At 45.1% G+C, this 17,423-nt stretch overlaps 1 protein-coding gene across 1 annotated transcript in view; it reads left to right on the forward strand.

Annotated features, from left to right (window-relative positions):
- Positions 1–17,423, forward strand: part of LOC124594396 (retinal guanylyl cyclase 2-like) — a gene marked incomplete at its 5' end in the record, with an annotated part of 448,596 nt that overhangs the window by 354,588 nt on the left and 76,585 nt on the right. The window contains 2 exons of the mRNA XM_047132764.1: positions 2,358–2,529; positions 14,292–14,384. Coding sequence (XP_046988720.1) covers positions 2,358–2,529; positions 14,292–14,384 — 265 coding nt within the window. The remainder of the gene's footprint in view (positions 1–2,357; positions 2,530–14,291; positions 14,385–17,423) is intronic.

A 17,423-nucleotide genomic window follows, 5' to 3' on the forward strand; every position in this document is an offset into this window, starting at 1 on the left:
TAAAATGACAGCCCACTGAAGATGCTGCAACTGCAGTGAAATAAGTTTGGGTCAAGAAACAAAATTGTGTTTTGCTAAAGGCGGACCTTATCCAAAAACATATGTATTGTTAAAGCAAACACGGGTAAAAGTGCTTTAACCTCAAGATGACTGTTTTAGACAGTTGGACCATCTAAAATTGAGGTAAACTGAAGACTTAACTCACTTCATTCGAGCCTACCGTGTCCTTCAAAATCTCGCATTGGAAGATAATCTATACTTCGAAGAAAACGAAGGTACATATTGCAATAACTATATTACTATTTCGTAGATAGTTTTACAACATTTTAGAGTTGCTGCTACACCTATCATCAGGTGCCGTACCACTATTCGCGGGAATACAGCCAGAAATGGAAGGAGAAGCGTTCAAGCAGAGAAAAACACCAAACATGGGTTGCTACTTCACCGTAGCTGTGCATGCACAGTAACGCCTGTTTTTTAGCGCTTTAAGGTAGCTCTCTGGCAGCTGCTTGAGCTAACCTTGTGCTGCCGCAAGCAAAGACGAAGGTACCACATAACTGCAGATATGTGCGCTAACCTTTATTGTTAACGTAAAGACCATTACACCGAAAATGCAAATACCAATTGACATACCCTCGCTCATGCTATTCACAGTGGTAGTGTGATGATGGCTGCTAAGTGAATGTTGGTGTGAAACACAAGCATGGAGGAGGTGAAACTGAGCCTGCTTTGTGTACTAATCACGCTGCTCAAAAAATGGTTCAAATGGCTCTGAGCGCTATGGGACTCAACTGCTGAGGTCATTAGTCCCCTAGAACTTAGAACTAGTTAAACCTAACTAACCTAAGGACATCACAAACATCCATGCCCGAGGCAGGATTCGAACCTGCGACCGTAGCGGTCTTGCGGTTCCAGACTGCAGCGCCTTTAACCGCACGGCCACTTCGGCCGGCTTCACGCTGCTCAGTAATAGATACACTGAAGAGGCAAAGAAACTGGTACGCCTGTCTAATATCGTGTCGTGCCCCCGCGAGCACTCAGAAGTGCCGCGAAACGACGTGGCATGGACTTGACTGATGTCTGAAGTAGTGCTGGAGGAAATTGACGGCATGAATCCTGCAGGGCTTCCCATAAATCCGTAAGAGTACGAGGGAGTAGATATCTCTTCCGAACAGAACGTTGCAAGGCATCCCAGATATGCTCAAAACTGTGGACGTGTGGGGTGTCACACTGCTTGCTGGAACTGCTCAAGTACATCGGAATGCACAATGCTCATGAATGGATGCAGGTGATCAGACAGGATGCTTACGTTCGTGTGACGTGTCACAGTCGTATCTAGGCGTATCAGGGGTCCTATATCACTCCAACTGCACACGCCCCACGCAATTACGGTGCCTGCACCAGCCGGAACAGTTCCCTGCTGACATGAAAGGTCCATGTTCAAAAAAACTGGTCAAATGTGTGTGAAATCTTATGGGACTTAACTGCTAAGCTCATCAGTCCCTAAGCTTACACACTACTTAACCTAAATTATCTTAAGGACAAACACACACACCCATGCCCGAGGGAGGACTCGAACCTCCGCCTGGACCAGCCGCAAGTCCATGACTGCAGCGCCCAAAACCGCTCGGCTAATCCCGCGCGGCGATGGGTCCATGGATTCGTGAGGTTGTCTGCTTATTCGTACACGTGCGTCTGCTCGATACAGTTTGAAAAGAGACTCGTCCGACCAGGCAACAGGCTTCGAGTCATCAACAGTCCAATGTCGGTGTTGACGGGCCCAGGCGAGGCGTAAGGCTTTGTGTCGTGCAGTCATCAAGGGTACGCGAGTGGGTCTCCAGCTCCGAAAGCCCATATCGATGATGTTTCGTTGAATGGTTCGCACGCTGACACTTGTTGATGGCCCAGCATTGAAATCTGCAGCAGTTTGCGGAAGGGCTGCACTTCTGTCATGTTGAACAATTCTCTTCAGTCGCCGTTGGTTCCGTTCTTGCAGGATCTCGGAGATTTGATGTTTTACAAGATTCCTGATGTTAACGGTACACTCGTGAAATGGTCGTACGTGAAAATCCCCACTTTATCGCTACCGCGAAGATGGTGTGTCCCATCGCTCGTGCGCCGACTGTAACACCACATTCAAACTCACTTAAATCTTGAACATCTACCATTGTAGCAGCAGTAACCCTTCTAACAACTGCGGCAGACACTTGTCGTATATAGGCGCTGCCGACCGCAGCGCCGTGTTCTGCCTGTTTACATATCTCTGTATTTGAATACGCATGGTTATACCAGTTTCTTTGGCGCTTCAGTGTAGAAGTGTGTCGGTCGCGAGTGCCGATGTGGTCGTTGGTGCGCAGGTGGAGACGATCGGCGACGCGTACATGGTGGTGGGCGGCCTGCCGGTGCGCATCACGGACCACGCCGACCAGGTCGCCACCATGGCGCTGGACCTGCTGCACCAGAGCGGCCGCTTCCGCATCAGGCACCTGCCCGGCACTCCGCTGCGCCTGCGCATCGGCCTCCACACAGGTCAGGCACACAACCTAGCATAGCGCGGCGCCAGCTTTCACATTAAGACTGTAGTTCAGTATCTAATGCAGGTAGGGTCCTTGCTGTTATAATGGTACGTCAAAGTACGTTACTGATCCTCATTCAGCTTGAACATACACTGTCTCACAAAGAGAGTGCAGCATTCACAAGACACGGTCGGATGCCAATGTAGTTCGTACACATACACGTCATGACCAGATATGTTAATGACTGCAGTTGCAATTCCGAAAACAAAGGAAGTAGGTTACAGTACACTTGTTCGCCCACTGCTTGAATATTGCTCACCAGTGTGGGATCCGTACCAGATAGGGTTGATAGAAGAGGTAGAGAAGATCCAACAGAGAGGACCGCGCTTCGTTACAGGATCATTTAGTAATCGCGAAAGCGTTACGGAGATGATTCATAAACTTCAGTGGAAGACTCTGCAGGAGAGGCGCTCAGTAGCTCGGTACGGGCTTTTGTTGAAGTTTCGAGAACATACCTTCACCGAGGAGTCAAGCAGTATATTGCTCCCTCCTACGAATTTGTCGCGAAGAGACCATGAGGATCAAATCAGAGAGATTAGAGCCCACACAGAGGCATACCGACAATCTTTCTTTCCAAGAACAACACTAGAGTGGAATAGAAGGGAGAACCAATAGAGGTACTCAAAAGTACCCTCCACCACACACCGTCAGGTGGCTTGCATAGTATGGATGTAGATGTAGATGTAGAATTCTCCGTGACAGGCAGAATGGTCGCCGGAGAGCATTAGTGTTCATGTTTAGTGTTGCTACCATGTCTGGTAGAGTATACAAGCAGGCTGAACAGCGTCAGATGTTGAGTGATTACTTTGAAGGACATGTAGGGGCTCTGTACTCGTGTGAGACAGCATTATCAGCACTTCACAGAGTTGAAAGGGGGTGCATCGTCGGTCTTAATTTGGCCGGCTGGTGGGATCTTGCAGTATTCAGAGAGACTCTTTCTCTCTCTCTCTCCTCCCTCTCTCTCTCTGCCCTTCCCCCTACCCACAGCCCACAGGCAAGTGCGCACACACACACACACACACACACACACACACACACACACACACATACATACACAGAGAGAGAGAGAGACAGAGAGAGATGGATTATATATTTTTGTTTTAAAAAAAATCACAGATTGACAACGCTCACACCTTACAGAAAAAACAAATGAACAATCATAAATACTGTAATATGGTGCTGAGAGCAAACACATGGAACTGCAGTTGCGTTTCTAAAGCGAAGTGAGGAGCAAATGTGCCAATGCAGCATAAGAGAAAGTGCTTTCAAAAAACCCAGAAAAACTACCAAGTTCATATAAACAACGAAGTTCCTTTCGAACTCAGACTCCGCTAACAACGAAATAAGCTGTGGTTTGCAGAATATTTGATCAAGAGGCAGAAACACCGTAATTATCTGTCACCCTAATTTTAATAAGAAATACTATTTTTACTCTATAGCAACCAAAACGTACAATCATATGTATCCATACTTCCAGAATGACCATCGAAGATACTTCGTAATAAAAACGAAGTGCATCTGGCGTAAAATTCACTTTAATTACCTGCAGTAAGCTTAAGACTGAGGAAGTAATAATAATTGGTTAACACCATCATTACACCGACAAAACTTTTATTCTCAATGTGCCATTGTGTTACAGATTTTGTTCTCGGTGTTATTATTTAAGGCCCGTACACCCGATCAAAGAGTTCGTCAAACTTCACTATGCCTGCCAAATAGATGACTGTGTACGGTGCTCTTTGAGTTACTTGTCAAGTATAGAGCCTGATTGACGTGTCTAAGACAAATTTTGATGACGGATAATTCGACAAGACTGCGAAGGTTTTTCGTATTGATGTTTCGCTGCATACGTTTAGTGAAAATGAGTTTTATTACAGTTTATATCATTGTATCATGAGGTTTCAGGACTATGTAAACTACGATCAAGGATAAAAACAAAATGGCTATCGCTGGCAGTTGCCAAAATGGCAGAGATGTTGCATTTTTTACGGCCGTATATTACGCAGGAAGAGGTTAAGAAGAAATATTCTACGCGCAAGAAACAAGCTGGAGTGCAGTACAATACAAAAATCAAAGTTTTCCGGTTCTTCCACTGACGATGTAGGCTCTATGTTTCCACGTTACGGTATTTTAATGAACTGTCAGCAGAGAGAGAATAAATTTTTGCATACTTTTGTCTTCTTTTCCAGTGCGAGGGCACGGTAACTATAAACAAATTATCAAAAATTTCTCTGTTCGTTTGGAAAAAGTGGATGTAATCATCGGGTTCCGAATGTAACATTTCCTTTAACAGGTTTTCTTATTTATATTTCTCGTCCATTTTAAGCCATTCCTTTGACCATCATCATCTTTTTTTCTTCTTCTTATCCACAGTGCCCAAGTCAGTGTTACAAAAAAATGGTGCAAATGGCTCTGAGCACTATGGGACTTAACTACTGTGGTCATCAGTCCCCTAGAACTTAGAACTACTTAAACCTAACTAACCTAAGGACATCACACACATCCATGCCCGAGGCAGGATTCGAACCTGCGACCGCAGCAGTCGCGCGGTTCCGGACTGCGCGCCTAGAACCGCTAGACCACCGCGGCCGGCAGTCAGTGTTACAAATCCTTTAATAGCGTTTGTAGCCGTTTCCATTAGTGTCAAAATATAGCATACACGAACAGCGATTTGCTTCTAAAGTGAGGTTAAACGGAAAAAACTTGTTGGATCGTGTACGGGCTTGTTTCACAAATCAGTGATAGATAAGAGCGAGTTTTCCAGTAAGTTTGTCGTGTACGCGGTCTTAACTACAAATAAATAAAAATGAAAGCGAAAGCGAGTATCAGAACACACAGCTGTACAGCTAGCAGCAGCATCACCGAGAGGGAAATCTTCCACACAGGCGCCAATAGTATACTGGTCTTTTCCCCACTTTTACTCGTGTTTGTATCCCACAACTGTCATTATTAAATCTGTTTCAGAGACTGTTTACTGTAGCGTCCGTAATGCCTCATCATCAGGTATTCGTAAATGGTTCAAGTTCCATATTGTTCTGTTGCAACATGAACAAATGATGTAGAAAAGGAAAACTACTTGGTAATTATTACCAGATGGACCCTTTAACGTGTTCATAAAATCAAACGCTGTGTGAACAGAGCTGAAAAGAATCGGAAAGTACGAGGGTCGCCCAGAAAGTAATGCTCCAAATTCATTCTCAGCCTAAAACAATGTCGTGAATGAGAGACGCTACATATGAATTCTGACAAGGGACGCTGCCCATCAAACCCTCGTCATATTGAGTGGTAAGATGGCCCAGTGGACAGCTGGTCAGAAACTGAACGCAGATCAAGCATGAAAACAGGGAGAAAGGGTAGAGAACTGTGAAAAAAGAGGCAAAATACAGGGCTATTACAAATGATCGAAGCGATTTCATAAATTCACTGTAGCTCCATTCATTGACATATGGTCACGACACACTACAGATATGTAGAAAAACTCATAAAGTTTTGTTCGGCTGAAGCCGCACTTCAGGTTTCTGCCGCCAGAGCGCTCGAAAGCGCAGTGAGACAAAATGGCGACAGGAGCCGAGAAAGCGTATGTCGTGCTTGAAATGCACTCACATCAGTCAGTCATAACAGTGCAACAACACTTCAGGACGAAGTTCAACAAAGATCCACCAACTGCTAACTCCGTTCGGCGATGGTATGCGCAGTTTAAAGCTTCTGGGTGCCTCTGTAAGGGGAAATCAACGGGTCGACCTGCAGTGAGCGAAGAAACGGTTGAACGCGTGCGGGCAAGTCTCACGCGTAGCCCGCGGAAGTCGACGAATAAAAGCAAGCAGGGAGCTAAAGGTACCACAGCCGACGGTTTGGAAAGTCTTACGGAAAAGGCTAAAGCAGAAGCCTTACCGTTTACAATTGGTACAAGCCCTGACACCCGATGACGAAGTCAAACGCTTTGAATTTTCGGCGCGGTGGAGATCATGATCAGCAATTCATGTCATGGCCTCCACGCTCTCCCGACTCAACCCCATGCGATTTCTTTCTGTGGGATTATGTGAAAGATTCACTGTTTAAATCACCTCTACCAAGAAACGTGCCAGAACTGCGAGCTCGCATCAACGATGCTTTCGAACTCATTGGTGGGGACATGCTGCGCCGAGTGTGGGAGGAACTTGATTATCGGCTTGATGTCTGCCGAATCACTAAAGGGGCACATATCGAACATTTGTGAATGCCTAAAAAAACTTTTTGAGTTTTTGTATGTGTGTGCAAAGCATTGTGAAAATATCTCAAATAATAAAGTTATTGTAGAGCTGCGAAATCGCTTCAATCATTTGTAATAACCCTGTAGAAACAGTGGTCGGCCCAGGCTTAAGATGTGCAACATCGAGCGAACTGTAGTCAACTGACGTTCGTCCTGTGTTTGTTTCGTTTTGTTCCGATTTTTGTTTGCTTCGACGTAGCGTCCTCATAGCACAGCGCTGTTATCTCGCATCGGAACTACTGTTTATAGTGGGGTCCGAACCACTAGCAGGTTTGTATCCGAGATCTTGTGTGTTTTCACCGGTTCTCGACCAGGGATCCCGTGATTACAAGGCAATGAGCCTCCAGACGTGCGTAGCTCCTACTTGTTCTACTCAAGTACCACATGTTGTGACTCTTGCGTTGCGTTTAGAAAGTTTTGTCTCTTGAATTCCTTTGTTTAACATAGTTCACACCCATTTATTTGTTGTTTTTTTTTCGTTTCTGTGAGAGGTCTATGGGGTGTATCACCTGCTATCAGTACTAACATATTTTACTTGCGTCACTTAAGTCATTCTTACCACTTGACACATATTCTGTAACCAATGTATTGTGTGACAGTTTCCAGGAGTACAGAAAGGGAACAGACACGTCAATGACCGGCTGGACAATTCAAATTTTGTGAAAAAAATAGGGTCCTTGGGAGACTTGAACACGGATCTCCCGCTTTGCAGTCCAACACCTTGACCACATTTTTTTTAATCTCATTTTGTTCGCTTTCGTTCGTTGATCTGCTCGGGGCGGACGTCGTAAGACACCCGTTTAAGTTCGTTGTTGATCGATTAAGTCAGTTTTTTTTTTGTTTTTTTTTTTTTTTTTTTTTTTTTGCAGAGGGCAGCTAACCCTCTGACCGAACACGCTGAGCTACCGCGCCGACTTGTTTTGCACATCTTGACCTTGGACAGTTCGCTCTTTCTATTTTGATTCTTCTTTCACAGTTCATTAAACCGTCTTCCTATTTTCGTGCTTGATCTGTGAAAATCCGATGATTCTTTGCACAGATGTGTTGGGCAGTGACGCTCCTGCAGCCTTTTCGATGGGAAGTGTTTGATCACCCACAATACAACCCTTAACTGGCTGCCTCCGATGTTTATCTCTGCTCACATGAACCGCTGGCTACGAAGACAACATTTTGGCACAAACAACTGACGACAGAGGGAACTGACGTAGGGAACTGACGTAAAGCACAGGTGGCTGCTTTCTGTGACGAGGGTACTGGAAAGTTTGTACGACGCTACGACAAGTGTCGAAGTCGGGGCGGCGACTATTTAGAGAGGTAGCTAAAAAGTGTGGTTAACTGTTGCGAATAAAAAATTTCAAATTATCACTGTGGTTTCCATTTCGCGACTGATCGGGCCTTACTTTCCGAACAGCCCTCGCGTAGTTCACATCACTTTATAACGCTTTCTCTCCAGTCCTGCATTTAAAATTGTCAACTTAAATGTGAACGGCCGGGCTGGTCGGTCTCATGTGATTCACTTCCAGTGGTCCTAACAGATGGCCAGTATCGTCACACCAAGGTTAACCAACTTAGCTCCCTCCTTCGTGCGCGCAGGTCGGCGTTCTGCGCTTACTCTAGGGTGTGTGTGTATTGTGTATTGAAGCGGGCACCTAGAAACGACGGAGAAGCTTCGGCCCGCCGTAGCCCTCAGTGTAAAAATTATTTTTAGCACACTTCTGTTGATGGCTTCAGTAACTGCGCCTGATGATGGGCAGTTGTTAGCCCGAAACCGGTCGTGACTGACTAAATAAAAGCCTTACAACTGAAACGGTGGTTTTTCGTGCCTATTACGCTTGCAAGATGATTTCAACGCTGTCTGACGGTGGAACGCAACTCCACAGAAGAAACATATTTGCTGCTGCCACATTCTGAAGCTGAGGACGATGTCTTCTTGTCCCGGACTGTGACCGGTGAGACCGAAACAAAAAGACAGTCTATGGAATGGCAGTATCCTCAGTCTCCGCAGAAGAAAAAATTCAAATCAAGTAGTTCCGCTTGTAAGGCCATGATGACTGTATTTTGGCGCTGTGAGGGTTTGATTCTCATCGATCTGATGCCAAGAGACAGTACCATTAATTCGGAGGCGCATGTGAACAAATTAACCACACTCAAAAAGCTTTTCCAGCGACTTTAGCGTCATAACAACCCACGGGATGTTTTGTTTCGACACGATTACGCTTGTCGCCGCACTAGTTTAAGGACGTCTGAAAACATCACGAAACAGGGTTGAATAGTGTACACATCAAAAAAATTTTTGTATCACCCCGGTTCCCAGAACACCTGACGATAAACGTTGACTGTGGATATTTTATCACAGACACAGTCCCTTTGACTGTTCAGAGATGTCACTAAACCCGCGCAATGATGTAAACAACCACGCATGAGCATCGCCTATTAGACGGAGGGTGTCCGACAGCCGATCAGTTCCAGTCATTCCACCAGGAAGGAGCTACACGGCTCGATTTGTCTGTAGTTCAACCGTGCCTAGACGGTCAACACCGCGGTTCGATCGCGTCCGCGTTGTTACTTTGTGCCAGGAAGGGGTCTCAACAAGGGAAGGGTCCAGGCGTATAGAAGTGAACCAAAGCGATGTTGCTCGGACATGGAGGAGATACAGGCAGACAAGAACTGTCGATGACATGCCTTGCTCAGGACGCCCATCGTGCACATCTTGTGAATGACTTCATTCAGAATAACGACATCGCTCAACTAGAGTGGCCAGCATGTTCTCCAAACATGAACTCTATCGAACATGCCTGGGATAGGTTGAAAATGACTGTTTATGGACGACATGATCCACCAACCACTCTGAGGGATCTACGCCGAATCGCCGTTGAGGAGTGGGACAATCTGGACCAATAGTGCTTTGATGAACTTGTGGCTGGTATGCCACGGCGAATACAGGCAAGTATCAACGCAAGAGGACGTGCTACTGGGTGTTAGAGGTACCGATGTGAACAGCAATCTGGACCACTAGTTCTGAATATTTCGCTGTATGGTGGCACAAAATGCAATGTGTGGTTTTCATGAGCAATAAAAAGGGCGGAAATGATGTTTATGTTGATCTCTATTCCAATTTTCTGTACAGGTTCTGGAACTCTCGGAACCGAGGTGATGCAAACCTTTTTTTTATGTATGTATTATGCAGCACAGATGCAAACGAATGCTGCTGACGGAGATACTCGTAGTATTGTAATGAAACAAGTGTGGCCATCTGAAGATGGGCATCATGCGTAGTCCGAAAGCAATCATGGCAGTAAAACGAAGCTTGTTAGATTATTTTGGCTGGTAGTCTCTTACTTTGATAATCCTTGACTGGATAACGCCCAGAGAGTTTGTGGCGATCTTCATATTTTAATGGCCTGAATAATTAGTTACAACGTACAAAAGTCTAACACCCAGTTTCCCAGCGCTCACTTCCTACGTAATATTAGTTCTGCTGTTCTGAATCAGATGAACCGTCCACTAGAATCGGCCAGCACAACAGTCCGGTACTTGAAGTCTTACTGAGGCCCTAAATTTTTCCCTGACCGTCTAAACACACGTAATTGCTACAATAAACAAAATTTCACAGCTCCGAGCGAATAACAATTCCAAGAAAGGATAATTTCGCTCCCTGCAACATCTGTTAAGCTTTTAATAAAAGGTAGAGTGCACTGAGTTGTAATAAACTGAACAATAAGTCACCACAATCACTCCGATACTCTCATGACGTAAAATAAAAGAAAACAGTGAATAGCTTAGAAAACAGGCCCTGTCTATGAAATTTACATTAAAAGTGAGCCGGATGGAGACTCGAACTCGGGACCTTTGTATTTTGCAGGCCAACTGCTCTACCATCTGAGCTACCCAAGCATGACTCAGGACCCGCACTCATAGCTTTACTTCCACCACTATCTCATCTCCTGCCTTCAAAACTTCACAGCAGTTCTCCTGTGAAACTTGCGGGTATAGCACTCGTGGAAGAAAGGACTTCGCGGAGATATGGCTTAGCCACAGCAAGGGGACGTTTCCAGAATGAGGTTTCCACTCTACAGCGGAGTGTGGGTTCACACTAGCTATGATATGGGCTGAAAATCGGGAAATCCATTAAGATAAGCGACATTGACAAAGATTCTGTCAATGAGTGTCTCGGAAACTGCGAAGGTGGTTGAATGTTCACGTGCTAGTGACGTGACCATCTACGGAAACAGGTAGGACAGTTAAACTACCACTAGGTGCTAAATGGTTGAACGTCCAAGGCTCTTCACAGAACGTTAGGTTTGGAGGCTTGTCTGGTCTTTAAAGTAGGATAGATGATGGTCTATGGCATCTGTGCCGAAAGAGCACAATGCTGGAGCACGCACGAGTGTTTCGGAGCACACTGTTCATCGTACATTGTTGAACATGGAGTTCCGTAGCAGTCGTGTTCACATGTTGACCCAACGACACCGTTAATTACCATTGCAGCTGACACTGTGGTAGCAATTGAGGCCACGCTGAGAGCTACGAACCAACTGCATCCCTTCATGCTTGATGTCTTCACCGACGGCGATGTCATCTTTCAGCAGTATAACTGTCCGCGTCTCGGAGCTAGAACCGTGCTACAGTGGTTTGAGGAACATAATGGTGAACTCCCGTTGATGACTCAGCGACCAAATTCGCCTGATGTAAATCCTACGGAACCCACCTGGATTGTTAACGGGCGCCGTCACCGCGTACGGAAAACAGCGGTCCGTTATTTACGCGAGTTACGTGACCTATGCCTACAAATCTAATGCCACGAACCTCCAAAAACCTACCAGTAAACTTTCGGATCAATGATACACGTAATCCTAGATTTATTTCGTTCAAAAGACGGACAAACAAGCTATTAACAGGTGGTTTTGGCTCATCAGTGTATATCAATGTCTATTGTGCGCATGTAAATGAGCACATCAGTCAGCAATCGATACAGTGCAAAGACTGACCCTAATACATTTATATTTTGTTTTACATTCTGCAGAAAACAGCGGCAGGCGGGTTGTGTAGCAGCGCGTTGTTCTTGGAATCCTTTCCGCGCCGTCACTACCTCCACGGTGATAATCCGGGTACTGTACTCCAGTACATAGCGTTATGTACACTCTTTTAAATTGACATGAAACATGCTTTTCGCAAACATTAATAAAAGTTCTTTTGCCCAGTTTGCCAACCCCTCTTCCATCGCTGAGCAAACGTTTTCAATTCAATTACCTATAGCTGAGTCGACGTTAGTTAATCCCTGACAGTTGCAGTGAGCTGGGCACTGTTCCTCCGTGGGCCTACCTCAACCAATAACATAAAGTAATTTTGTAAACGTCTCCATGGCAATGTCTCAATGTTGTCACAGTTCTGTAGAAAGCTACTGTTTTCGCCTGCAGCCGTTAGTGCTTCGCAGCTGCGAGCTCTCAGGAAGCTACTCACGTCAACTAGACTATAGTGTTACTACTTTAAAAGGGGGAAATAAAAAACAGCGTGGACGGTCGATCTGGTTGGACCGTTATCAATTCAAGAAGAACCAGCATGGATAAAATAACTGTTCTTGTGAATGAAATAACTCTTGGACTATAATGTTGCTACTTTAAAATCGGGAAATAAAAAAAGCGCGTGGATGGATGATCTACACTCATACTCACAAATTAAGGATAAATGCAGAATGTGGTGCAACACACTGTGGCACTACACAAAACTGGCGCTAGTAGCATAGGCACACAGGGAATACACACGACGCTGATCTGTAAGTCCACGGTATTGGTGATAACCTGAGAAAAGCGTCCCGAAGCATATGTGCTACAAAACGTAACTGTTTCCTGCGCATGTACTCCGACATCAGTATGGGATATGATCACCACGCACACGTACAGAGGGCGCTCAGCGGGTTGGCATACTCTGGATCAGGTGGTCGAGCAGCTGCTGGGGTATAGCCTACCGTTCTTGCACCAGTGCCTGTAGGAGCTCCTGAGTATCGACACGTCGACCGAGAGCATCTCAGACGTGCTGGATGGGGTTTAGGTCTGGAGAACAGGCATGCCACTCCATTCACGTGATATCTTCAAGGTACTCCTCCACGATGGTAACTCGGTGGGGCCGTGCGTTCTCATCCATCAGCAGGAAGGTGGGACCCACTGCACCCATGAAAAGGTGGACGTACTGGTGCAAAACGACGTCCCGATACATCTGACTTGTTACAGTTCCTCTGTCAAAGACATGCAGGGGTTCAGTTCAAATGGTTCTGAGCACTATGGGGCTTAACTGCTGAGGTCATCAGTCCCCTAGAACTTAGAACTAATTAAACCTAACTACCCTAAGAACATCACTCACATCCATGCCCGAGGCAGGATTCGAACCTGCGACCGTAGCGATCGCGCGGTTCCAGACTGTAGCGCCTAGAACCGCTCGGCCACTCCGGCCGGCCATGCAGGGGTGTACGTGCACCAGTCATAATCCCACCCCACACCATCAAATCACGACCTCTATACAGGTCCCTTTCAAGGACATTAAGGGGATTGATCTGGTTCCTAGTTCACGCCAAATGAAACCCGGCGAGAATCACTGTTCAGACTATACTTGGACTCGTCCGTGAACATAATCTGGGACCACTGTTCCAATGACCATGTATGTGTTCTTGACACCAGGCTTTACGGGCTCTCCTGTGACCAGGGGTCAGTGGAATGCATCTTGCAAGTCTCCGGGCGAATAAACCATGTCTTTTCAGTCGTCTGTAGACTGTGTGTCTGGAGCCAACTGTCCCAGTGGCTGCGGTAAGGTCTCGAGCAAGGCTACCTGCAGTACTCCGTGGCCGTCTGCGGGCACTGACGGTGATATATTGATCTTCTTGTGGTGTTGTACACTGTGGACGTCCCGTACTGTAGCGCCTGGACACATTTCCTGTCTGCTGGAATCTTTGCCATAATCTTGAGATCACAATTTGTGGCACACAGAGGGCCCGTGCTACGACCTGCTGTGTTTGACCAGCCTCCAGTCACCCTAGTATTCCACCCCTCATAACGTCATCAATATGTGTTCTTTGAGCCATTTTCAACGCACAGTCACCATTAGCACATCTGAAAATATCTGCACACTTACTCTCTGCACTGTTTTTTGACATGCACTAACACATATGGACTGCTGCCAGCGCCACCGTGCGACGACCGCAGGTCAAATGCGCCGCATTGTCATACCCCGAGGTGATTTAAACCCGCAAACCGCCCACCAGAGCGTTGTTTCACTATGTATAGGCATTATCCTTAATTTATGAGCATGAGTGTAGTTGGACAGTTACGAGTTCAAGAAGAACCAGCATGAATATAATAAATGTTCTTGTGAATGAAATAACTGCTCTTCTTGATCTTTGAAAGTACCTATTGCCGTTCCTGGGTGTAACTGATGCTTGACGGGTTCACTGTTAACGTCTTTTCCTGATGCGGCAGGTCCGTGCTGCGCTGGAGTCGTCGGCCTGACGATGCCTCGCTACTGCCTGTTCGGTGACACCGTCAACACCGCCTCACGTATGGAGTCCACAGGTAAGCCACGCGCTCGCTACTCTTCTACTCCTAGCATCGGCGAATGGCATTCTCTGAACCAAGTCGTGTGCAGCTATGTACAGGGTGATTCAAAAAGAATACCACAACTTTAAAAATGTGTATTTAATGAAAGAAACATAATATAACCTTCTGTTATACATCATTGCAAAGAGTATTTAAAAAGGTTTTTTTTCACTCAAAAACAAGTTCAGAGATGTTCAATATGGCCCCCTCCAGACACACGAGCAATATCAACCCGATACTCCAACTCGTTCCACACTCTCTGTAGCATATCAGGCGTAACAGTTTGGATAGCTGCTGTTATTTCTCGTTTCAAATCATCAATGGTGGCTGGGAGAGGTGGCCGAAACACCATATCCTTAACATACCCCCATAAGAAAAAATCGCATGGGGTAAGATCAGGGCTTCTTGGAGGCCAGTGATGAAGTGCTCTGTCACGGGCTGCCTGGCGGCCGATCCATCGCCTCGGGTAGTTGACGTTCAGGTGGTTACGGACAGATAAGTGCCAATGTGTTGGCGCTCCATCCTGCTGAAATATGAATTGTTGTGCTTCTTGTTCGAGCTGAGGGAACAGCCAATTCTCTAACATCTCCAGATACTGTAGTCCAGTTACAGTAGCACCTTCGAAGAAAAAGGGACCAAAAACTTTATTGGCTGAAATGGCGAACAAATGTACAACTAAATGATACTTTATAGCTCCCTTAATTCGCCGACAGATAGTGCTTAGCTCTGCCTTTTGTCGTTGCAGAGTTTTAAATTCCTAAAGTTGTGGTATTCTTTTTGAATCACCCTGTATAATAAGCGACCAAAGAGTTTCCTTTCGAAGGCCATACAGTCCAGAACCGGTATGCCAATCAGAAAAATCGCTGTGAGCGTTGAGGTAATCATCCCACGGACGCATCTGGTTGGAGATACCCGTCTAGTAAAGCACCGTGTCCTGCTGCGTGAAGAAGTCTGTAACTGACTGCTGCACATCCTCGTCCGACACGAATCGTCGACCGTTAAGGATGAATTTTAAGGGACAGAAGGCGTGATAATCGCATGGCGAGACATCAGAACTATAGGACGGATGCTCGAGTATCTTCCACTTGAGTTGGCATAACTTCTGCTTAATGAGATTCGCGATAGGGGGACGCGCGTTATCATGAAGCAGGAGCCTGGAACTTGGCGCACCATTCGACAAGGATAGTTTTCGACGGACATGCTGCCCCATGAACATCATCAATTCTCCTATGGATGTCTACCGGTGTTTGCCCTTCGGTAGCCAACAAGCGTTGGACGCATTTGGTAATAACGTCGCCCTAGTTCACGTTTCCACATTTGCTGCACACGCGATGGGAAGACACGGATGCCACAAAAACCTCTTGGCTACGCGTCGCTCCTTATATACCTGCACTGGAGTCGCGCTACGTTCCATATACGTTGCGGCAACGCCCTCAAACGGAAACTTTTTGATCGCCCCTTATACTAGTGCACACTAGATGGTTCAGCTAATTTATTTAACGAACAGATAACAACGACACTTCATTCTGTTTTGAGATATAAGTGATTAAAAAGCTTACTTTACGTCTGGTTGATTATACGGTCATTCCTGAGACGGAAAACATGCACAAAGTAGGCAAAAATCTTGCAGAAAATCTATAGAGACGGTTTGAAGGGAACCATCCAGAATTTCACGTTAAGTGATTAAGGGAAACAACTAACACCTGTCGCGTTATCCCCACCGCGCTTTTGACTTTATATGCAATTTATATGGTATGATGCTTTAATTAACTGTATATTGCTTATCGTTGCGAGCACAACAGATAGAATGCGATTCTCACTATTAGTTTCTGCAGTTGAAAATATTTTAACTTTGTGCTCCTTGATCTATTACGTGGGGATTCCCACAACACTAAAGGATTTCCTGTTGTGCATGTATGATCTTTAACTTGCAAACTTTTTTATGTAACCCTGATCTGGCTTGTTATAAATGGAACACGGTATCATTAGTGTAACTAATTATGAAATTAAACGTGTCCTTCGCTACTTTCAACTCTGAAATGCGCTGAAAATTACTCTTATTACACGTACAGAAGGTACAGTATGCTATGTTCGCTAAACGTAAAAGATTTTTAATATATGAACACTATCGGTTGCCACGACTAACACAAGAGCATGAGACTAAAAATGACGTTTGGTTTTTGTATTATTAGCCAGAACAGGTTTCATCACAGCAGTCTTTGATATCACACAAGTAAAATTTTATTGCACTGATTTACTTAAATTATTTACGTCACAGATATTGTAATAGCAGTTGCCCATGCCCACCTGAAAATTACATAATAAAATCCACCATTCACCTCTGAGGTCTCCGGGAAGTTGAAGGAAATAATTTTAATGTACCGTTACCTGCCCGCTTAACTGCGGGAAAACTGCTTTCATTCAATTTAATTTGAATTTGCCGCGGCAGCTTCTCCCGCGATCGCTGCACAGCTCTGCCTCATGAAAAATTCTAAATATGCTGAAAACGGCTAAAAATGTGGAGTGAAATACTGGGCAAGCTAGCAATAAATTGTTACAAGTATTTTTAACAATCTCTATATTCAAAAATCAACATAAATTTATAGTACACACCTTTTACATTTATCAGCCTCCAATGGCGTCTTTCTCGAATAGGGAACAAAAGAAAGCTAACCAAGCACTCAATCGAGCGTTACAGGTTCTTACAACTTTGACGGCTACAAGAAAACAGAGAGAGTAATATTTTAACCTCCACTATTTATAGGCAATTTAAAATGCATCTTTGTTATCTTTTTTAATTATCATTGTCTGTTTCGAACACTACACTCACCGACCACAGACGTTATTTGAAAAATATAGATCCATAATGATTGCACAAACATAAAAATGGAAAAAGGTTATTTTTTTTACACAGTCTACATAATCAACAACCGTTCATACGAAAATGAATAATAATAATAATAATAATAATACAGAGAAATGTTTCTTTTTTTACCACTTGTATTACAACGATTT

The sequence above is a fragment of the Schistocerca americana genome, chromosome 2 (genome assembly GCF_021461395.2).
Source record: "Schistocerca americana isolate TAMUIC-IGC-003095 chromosome 2, iqSchAmer2.1, whole genome shotgun sequence".
Lineage (NCBI taxonomy): Eukaryota > Metazoa > Arthropoda > Insecta > Orthoptera > Acrididae > Schistocerca > Schistocerca americana.